Raw genomic sequence first — 9,777 nt, forward strand, 5'->3', positions numbered from 1 at the left:
ACTGAGAAATACTTGTAGTACCACGTGAAGTGAAGAGAATCCATGTTGTACTTTTTCTCAAGTACTTACATTTTTATTGTTCCTTTTTTTCGGAACACATATTGTTTCGGATAAGTACTTGGTGGTATTTGACAAGCAAGTGTTCTCTTCACTTCACTACTTGCGCTCTGAGAGAAAGACAGTGTATGTACTATATTCGACAGCGAATTGCATACATGTAGTGAAAAGTTATTCGATGCAGACCTCTAGTTTAGAATAAGATGTTTTGTAATTGTTCTATGTATTTGAAATTTGTATTAATTGTTTAATTTAAGTTAACCTAATTAATTAATTAATATTATAATAAATGTAAAAAATGTTTATAGATCATACACCTCTGATGAAGCGATTCAACGAAAATTGCGAAATATTAGGACGGATGAATTAAAAATAATAAAAACAAATAGATCTCAAGCTTGGCAAAAATAAAGAATTTTATTTAAACTGAAAAAGATCGAACAAGGAACAAAATAAATCATTTACCAAATATTTAGTCATCGCCGACAATTCGTGTCGATTGGCCACACTGTAAGATTCTTTACAAACACAGGCATTCCATCCGGAAAAACTTATAGTCTGGTCGACGCATTAATGTCATGTTGCATCTATTACCTTAACACATATTGGCCAAATAGTCGACTGCAACAACAGCTGCGTGAGGTATTGGTGTGATCCGCAATAAACTGATGTGCCAACAGTAGTGGATCGCACTCTGGCGAGACCCCTTTTTGATAAGAAATTTGAAATTGGTTGGACAAGTGCGTGTTGGTTAATACCAGGGTTGAACTGTCGCAAACTGTGACTTTTGCGACATACATTTACGACAGTATAATACGTATGTCGCAAAAGTCATAAACCTAATGTAGAAAACCTAATTTTGTACAAAAGAAATTATAAACATTTAATTTAGTTTGGCTCCCCGATAAAGGGATGCACAAAATATGCCTTCCATTGTATTAATTGAAAACTCCACAAGAGTTATATTTCTCATTCGCAACTACAAACTATTCAGGGCTTGCGGGGTCCATAATGTTCATGCAAACTTTTTGAATTTATAAAGTTCTCTCTAAACAGCAGTTCACTTATGGAAGTCTTAAGTAGTGGGTTTTCTACTCCGCCAGTTTTTGCAGAAATTTGTGGAAGGCACCGATTACTGCACCATCGAGTATGACATTGTAATTTTGTCTTGGAGTCTCCCATTGAAATAAGTCTATTCTCTATTTAACTTTTTATAAATCCATGAATAATTTTATGAACATTCCTGAGAATTGAAACTTCTTCGAACATATCATCATCTTGAATATCGTCGAATGCCCAGCTGACGCGACTGAAGTATTTTGAGTTTGTGACTTTTTCTACTTTTACGACGCATATGTGTCGTTTACAACTTTGCGACAGTCGCAAACCTAAAACGGTTTGATACAAATCATCACTGGTTAATATTGAAAAGACCTTAAACTTGGAACGCTAATTCCTGACAGTGAAGCCTTTAGCACACACACCGAAATCTAAAGAAACTTATTTCCATTTCTATAACGATGGCTCCAAGTTGAATGGACAAGTGGGTTTTTATGAATACTCAAAAACCCTAAAACTAAAATCGTGAAAAGGTTACCTAATCACAGTATAGTTTTTCAGCATGGGATGTTCCAACACTGAAAAAAATATTATGAGTTTCCCTTAGCATAGACTAAGCATTTTTCTTCTTCACCAAAAGTTTATAAACCTTTTAATGAAGACGTTTTGACTTTAAATTTACCACGTATGTTTATATAAAATTAACTTTTATAGAACTGAGGCTAACTTGTCCTTAAACATTGGAAATAAATTTTCAATATTATTGAAATCATCGATAATTTTTTGTAACTTATATATTACAGCAACAAATGTTGGCATAAATATATACCCAGTAATGCGCTTTACGAACTATCAGTTATTCCGGACGGAATGTCGATGTTTGTAAAGAATCTTACAGTGTATTGGATCGATACAACTTGTCGGCGATGACTAAATTATCGGTAAATGTCTCATCGATCCCATAAACATGCAGCAGTATCGATTATGCCTTCGGACTTAACTTATAATGTACACAATATATGGGATATGTTCGACACGAGCACTGTCGTCCGGAATAACTGATAGTCTGTAAAGCGCTAAAATAAGCGAAACACAGTGTGAGAAGGCTACTATTATTGCGAATTTTCTATGGGGGAGCTTCATCGTAATAATGGGTCGTTGCCTGATAGTGAGTTCACAAAGTATTGATGTGATGTAGGAAGATCACTGCATGCGTTGTCATTATGTGGATGAAAAGGAGCATTTAAGTACCCCTTATATGACTATCCTGCATTAGTGTCTGTCTGTCTGTCCGTCCGTCTGTCTGTATATGTAATTTTGTGCACAAAGTACAGCTCGCAATTTAAGTCCGATCGTCCTCAAATTTGGCATAGGGCCGTTTCTTGGAACAGAGACAATCGGTATTGGTTTTGAAAAAAATCGGTTCAGATTTAGATATAGCTGTCATATATATTTATCCCCGATTTGGTCATAGTTAGCGTGTTTATCAACCGATTTTCTTGAAATAGCGTACATCCAAATATTTTACGAATCCCGAAAATCTTGCAAAATATCAGCCAAATCGGTTCAGATTTAGATATAGCTCCCATATATATCTTTCGTTCGATTTAGACTCATATGAACACAGAGGCCAAAGTTTACAACCGATCTTCGTGAAATTTTAACCAGAGGGTAGAATTGACATTCTACCAATGCTTGGTAAATTTGATTGAAATCGGTTCAAATTTAGATATAGCTCTCATATATATCTTTTGTCCGATTTGAACTTATATGGCCACAAAAGCCAGAGTTTTGACGTGATTTGCTTCAAATTTCGCACAAGGAGTACGTTTAGTAGTATCGGTAATTGTGTCAAATTTTGTTAAAATCGGTTCAGATTTAGATATAGCCCACATATATATCTTTCGCCCGATTTTGACTTATATGGTCTCAAAAGCCAGAATTTTGCCCTGACTTACTTCAAATTTTGCACAAGCGGTACTTTTAACGATACTATTGTATGTGCCAAATATGGTCAAAATCGATTCAAATTTAGATATAGCTCCCATATATATCTTTCGTCCGATTTGAACTTATATGGCCTCAAAATCCAGGGTTTTGACGTGATTTGCTTCAAATTTCGCACAAGGAGTACGTTTAGTAGTATCGGTAATTGTGCCAAATTTGGTTGAAATCGGTTCAGATTTAGATATGGCTCCCATATATATCTTCCGTCCGATTTGCACTCATATGACCAGGGGGGCCAAAGTTATACTCCCATTTAGGTGAAATTTCGCATAGATAGCAGAATTATTATTCTAACTATACACGCAAAAAAAAAATCTTTCCTCCCAAACGAAATTTTAGACAAACAAAGTTCGTTTCTCATTTGCTTTTCGCTGTAAGGAAGTGTATTTGGAAGAAAAGTATATACTTTTTGTGATAAACGTTTATTCTTTTCCAGGATGTAAAAACAATTTCATAAAGACTAACTCAAAAAAAACACATTGTTTTCTTGCTAATTGCATTTTCCCTCACATCTTTCTCACATCCACGAGGTTTTTTAGTTCTTAACACCTTTTCTTGTAATACCAACAATGTAGAAGAAATTATACGATTTTATAAATTTAAAATTTTTTTTTACCTTTCGCCTGGACGGAGAATCGAACCGCGGACCATGCACTTTGTAAGCCAACACACTAACCACTGAGCTATGTCCCTGTTATGGTCATCAATAGTTAATTATCCATATAAGTTATATTTATATAGCATAGCTTGTGGCGCCCACGAAACGAATAAACAAAGTTTATTTAACAGAAACAAACACTTAGTTTGGCACCGTGGAGCAGTGGTTGCTACGTCCGACTTGCATGCCAAGGGTCGTGGGTTCGATCCCTGCTTCGACCAAAGTTTTTTTTTTTTACATATATTCCAGATATGTTCGGAAGATTCCGAAAAAATCTTAAACATTACATTGTACTAAATTAAATTTTGAACAGTAAAATGTGTCTTATTAAAGACCTAAAGTCAGAAAAGAACAGTGTTTGATATAAACGGAATGGGCTGTGTTGTTGTTTCAAAAATAACTTTTTTTTATTGAAAAAATAAACATTTTGTAACAAACGAATTTTTTTGGTGATAAAAGTTTAAAATTTTCGAAGCAATTCAAAAAACTGTAACAAAAGAAAAACGTTTTCGGTATACGATTTCCAAACGTTTTTTTTCTTTGCGTGTACATGTCAAATTTAGTCAAAATCGGTTCAGATTATATATAGCTCATATATATACGTACACGAGACTGTTACACCTTTTAGACCCATTTTCAATGGATGTTTCCTCCAATTAACTGGATAGCGTTAGCCGAGATGGTAACACAAATTTTTGCCTACATAGGGGTGAAGGATATAATATAGTCGGCCCCGCCCGACTTTAGACTTTACTTACTTGTGTTGTTTCAAATAAGTTAAAAACAGAGTAAGAATTAATAAAATTGTAAAAATTATTTAAATTTTGTCAAAAAAATGCAATGTCCATTCTAGAAAAATTGTGAATTTTTGAAAATTTTTTTTTTGAAAAAATCATTAAAAATTAAATAAATTATTTATTTGGAAAAATATCACAATATTTTTTTATTTACATCCAAAACACTGAATTCGGATCACACCTTAAAAAGTGATGCAAATTCAGTGCAACATCTGTTGATATGGTGGACATCCGTCCTATGACAAGCCCATGTTAAATTCATCGCTTCTACGCTAATTTTGCGCCACTTCCGGATCCAAAAATAACATTTGCACTGCTTTTTTGGCAACGCTTCTTTTACTGGGATATGATTCGTGTAAAATTTATATGTTTGGAATTCAAATGTTTAGCACATTATTTTTAAGTGCAAGCACATAATGCTTCTTTTGCTGGGATATGATTCGTGTAAAATTTATATGTTTGGAATTCAAATGTTTAGCACATTATTTTTAAGTGCAAGCACATAATGCTCATAAACTAGTATAACATGTTTGGTATATATATGTTAATATGTTAGAACATATTATGTTTGGGACATCACACGTTTATACCCTCCACCATAGGATGGGGGTATATTAACCTTGTCATTCCGTTTGTAATACTTCGAAATTTTGGTCTAAGATCCCATAAAGTAAAAATATTCTGGGTCGTGGCGAAATTCTGAGTCGATCTAGCAATGTCCGTCCGTCTGTGGAAATTACGCTAACTTCCGAAAAACAAGCTATCGACTTGAAACTTGGCACAAGTAGTGGATCGGATGGTATTGCAAGTGGGCCATATCGGACCACTTTTACCTATAGCCCCCATATAAACACACCCCAGATTTGGCTTGCGGAGCCTCTTAGAGAAGCAAATATGGTACGTGGTGATAGTATATGACCTCTAACACCCATGGACAAATTGGTAATTATAGGTCCACAATTATATATATCCTCCATATAAACCGATCCCCAGATTTTGCTTGCGGATCCTCTTGGAGGAGCTAATTTTATTCGATCCAGTTGAAATTTGGTACGTGATGTTGGCATATAATTTCATCCGTTCCGGATGAAATTTGGTAAGTGGTGTCATTATCACTGAAAAAAAGCATGCCCGGTTCCAAAGATTTTGTCTTTACTTTAACAATTTTGGTATTGATTCCGAGAAAAAGAAGCGGAGAATTCAACTAAGCATACTCTTAAGAAACAACTCTCTTTTAAATTTGGGTTTTGTGAACTTGACTCTAGGAAGCAAATTTTAATTTTTCGCTTTTTCAGCTTTTTTCTTCATATGCTATCAAAGTCCTTTAAAAGCTAGTTAACGACAACTTTATTTTCCAAATTACGACTCGACTTCCAGTACAAATTATGCTATGTTTCTAGTAAAAAAGGTCTTTAAAATAAAATGGTGCAAAAAATGTCCTATATTTGAACGATTTTTTGCTTTGTAGTCAAAATGCAAAAAGACAACAAATTTGAAGACAATTTCATTAATTTTAAAGAATTTTTCCGAATTATTAACGTCAAGTTGACATTAGCCCGAAAAAATTGTCTTTCATGTTATGATACCCACTTTTAAGCCAAATCATTTAATTATACAACAACACGACTTCATTGAAAAGTTTGTCGACTTTTGGACAAGGAAAAAAACTTTATATTAGAGAAATGCGACTTCTACGCTAAGCAAAATTTGCATTCGTATTCTAAGGACATGAAATCTTTGGCCTCACGACAATATTTTTTTCAGTGTATATGGTTTCTTACCTTCTGCAAAAATTGGTCCATATAGGCCCATAATTATATATAGCCCCCAGATAGACCGATTTCCAAATGTTGCTTCATGAGCCTTCTGGAGGAGAAAATTTCATTCAAATTTGGTACCAAAATTGGGTCATAACGGTCCATAAGTATTTATAGCCCCGTGATGAACCGATCCCTAGATTTTACTTCTTGAGCGTCCTGGATAAGCAAATTTTATCTGATCCTCATAAAATTTAGTACTCGTCGCGCAAAAATTGGTCCATATCGGTTCATAATTATATATAACCCTCATATAAACAGAACCCCATATTTCACTTTTGGCTATATAATTATCGCAAAACAAGTAAGGAAAGTCTAAAGTCGGGCGGGGCCGACTATATTATACCCTGCACCACTTTGTAGATCTAAATTTTCGATACCATATCACAATCGTCAAATGTGTTGGGGGCTATATATAAAGGTATGTCCCAAATACATACATTTAAATATCACTCGATCTGGACAGAATTTGATAGACTTCTACAAAAGCTATAGACTCAAAATTTAAGTCGGCTAATGCACTAGGGTGGAACACAATGTTAGTAAAACACAAGTAAGTAAAGTCTAAAGTCGGGCGGGGCCGACTATATTATACCCTTCACCCCTATATAGGCCATAATTTGTGTTAGCATCTCAACTACTGCACATTTGCTGGAAGCTATAAAGGAGAAAATTTTTTTACTTCTACAAAATCTCTAGAATTAAAATTTAAATCGGCTAACGCTATCCAGTTAATTGGAGGAAACTTCCATTGAAAATGGGTCTAAAATGTGTAACAGTCTACCATATTTCCCCAACTCTGGTGTACGTATATATGGGAGCTATATATAATCTGAACTAAATTTTGATTAATTTGACATGCATAGTTAGAATAATAATTCTGCTATCAATGCGAAATTTCACGTAAATGGGAGTATAACTTTAGCCCCCCGGTCATATGAGTGCAAATCGGACGGAAGATATATATGGGAGCCATATCTAAATCTGAACCGATTTCAACCAAATTTGGCACAATTACCGATACTACTAAACGTACTCCTTGTGCGAAATTTGAAGCAAATCACGGCAAAACCCTGGATTTTGTGGCCACATAAGTTCAAATCGGACGAAAGATATATATGGGAGCTATATCTAAATCTGAATCGATTTTGACCATATTTGACACATACAATAGTATCGCTAAAATTACCGCTTGTGCATTTGAAGTAAGTCAGGGCAAAACTCTTGCTTTTGAGACCATATAAGTCCAAATGGGGCGAAATATATATATGTGAGCTATACCTAAATCTGAACCGATTTTAACAAAATTTGACACACTTAACAATACTATTAAATGTACCACTTGTGCAAAATTTGAAGCAAATCACGGCAAAATTCTGGCTTTTGTGGCCATATAAGTTCAAAACGGACGAAAGATATATATGGGAGCTATATCTAAATTTGAACCGATTTCAATCAAATTTACCAAGCATCGGGGGATAATATATCGGGGATAAATATATATGGCAGCTATATCTAAATCTGAACCGATTTTTTCCAAAACCAATAGCGATTGTCTCTGTCCGAAGAAACGGCCCTATGCCATATTTGAGGACGATCGGACTGAAATTGCGAGCTGTACTTTGTTCACAAAATTACATATACAGACAGACGGACGGACAGACAGACAGACAGATTGACGGACATCACTAAATCGACTCAGAATTTAATTCTAAGCCGATCGGCATACTAAAAGATGGGTCTATGACCATTATTTCTTGGCGTTACATACAAATGCACAAACTTATTATACCCTGTACCACAGTAGTGGTGAAGGGTATAAATATGGGAAACATTTAAATCTGAAGCAATTTTAAGGAAACTTCGCAAAAGTTTATTTATGAATTATCGCTCGATATATATGTATTAGAAGTTTAGGAAAATTAGAGTCATTTTTACAACTTTTCGACTAAGCAGTGGAGATTTTACAAGGAAAATGTTGGTATTTTGACCATTTTTGTCGAAATCAGAAAAACATATATATGGGAGCCATATCTAAATCTGAACCGATTTCAACCAAATTTGGCACGCATAGCTACAATGCTAATTCTAATCCCTGTGCAAAATTTCAACTAAATAGGAGTTCAAAATTGGCCTCTGTGGTCATATGAGTGTAAATCGGGCGAAAGCTATATATGGGAGCTATATCTAAATCTGAACCGAGTACAAATTGTTCTTCTTGTGCAAAATTTTAAGCAAATTAGGGTAAAACCCTGGCTTCTGGGGCCATATAAGTCCATATCGGGCGAAATATATATATGGGAGCTATATCTAAATCTGAACCGATTTCTTCCAAAATCAATAGGGTTCTATTCTGAGCCAAAACACATACTTGTGCCAAATTTGAAGTCGGCTATTGAAATGGTGGACATACATACGTCCTATAAAAACTTCTGCACCACTTCCGGATCCAAAAAGAACTTTTCACCCCTATTTTGGCTACGCTTTTTTGCTGGGCATTTGGGCCATAAAAAAAGGTATGCTTAGGGTGAAACATAATATGTTTGCACAATACAAACAAATTTTTGTTTGAAAAAATTCTGAAAATATAAATGATTTAATAAGAGTATGTGTGGGCGTATGTGTTACAGAGGCGATTTTTTTGAGGATGAGTAATCCATTATGGCCGAACTTACGACCTTCTTAAATATTTCTATGTTGGACTAAACTATTCATAGACATCTTATCGAAATTAACAATTCATTATTTTTACATTATTTTCTTTTTATGCTTTCTCTGCTTCTGATGGCTGGATGTTAACAATTATCAATTTAACCATGGGACCAGGTGGAAGTGTTTCAACAGGCAAATATGAAAAATTATCATCATCGTTATTCCTTCAATAAAGTTGTGGATTTTATTAAACATCCTATTTCTCTTTCAGATCCTTATCATCACATGACTTTACCTCAAAACTTGCAGCAGTATTCTACAAACATTTACTATAATCCTTCGGGTAGTAACAGCAATATAATAATGACTCCCCATTCAAGTACTAATCAGCATTCTCATTCACATCCAGCGGTACAAGCTTCTGCAGTCATAGCTTCAATATCACCGGGGGTGTCAATACAGGCCCGACCTATTCCATCATCACCATCACAATTGGGTTTTGAAAATGCATCTTTAATAATGCCTTCCCAACGTATCCTTCCACATGCGGATAACTCACACGTGTTACCATCCACCTACAGCAACCACATTGAACGACGATAGCAACAATTGTAGTCTATAAGATAATACTAACAGAGTTATAGAGTATTTTTAATTTTTTTTTTCAAATTGAAATGATTTTGTGATACACAATCGCCAATTAAAAAATGTAGAGGTAAACCAAATGATT

The 9,777-nt window shown here is 34.7% G+C and overlaps 1 protein-coding gene across 1 annotated transcript in view; it reads left to right on the top strand.

The window, feature by feature from the left end:
• Nucleotides 1–9,336, top strand: part of LOC142234808 (homeobox protein araucan-like) — a 476,647-nt gene extending 467,311 nt beyond the window's left edge. The window contains exon 5 of the mRNA XM_075305997.1: nt 9,222–9,336. Coding sequence (XP_075162112.1) covers nt 9,222–9,280 — 59 coding nt within the window. The 3' untranslated portion in view covers nt 9,281–9,336. The remainder of the gene's footprint in view (nt 1–9,221) is intronic.
• Nucleotides 9,337–9,777: the final 441 nt, after the last annotated feature.

The sequence above is a fragment of the Haematobia irritans genome, chromosome 4, assembly GCF_050003625.1.
Source record: "Haematobia irritans isolate KBUSLIRL chromosome 4, ASM5000362v1, whole genome shotgun sequence".
NCBI lineage: Eukaryota > Metazoa > Arthropoda > Insecta > Diptera > Muscidae > Haematobia > Haematobia irritans.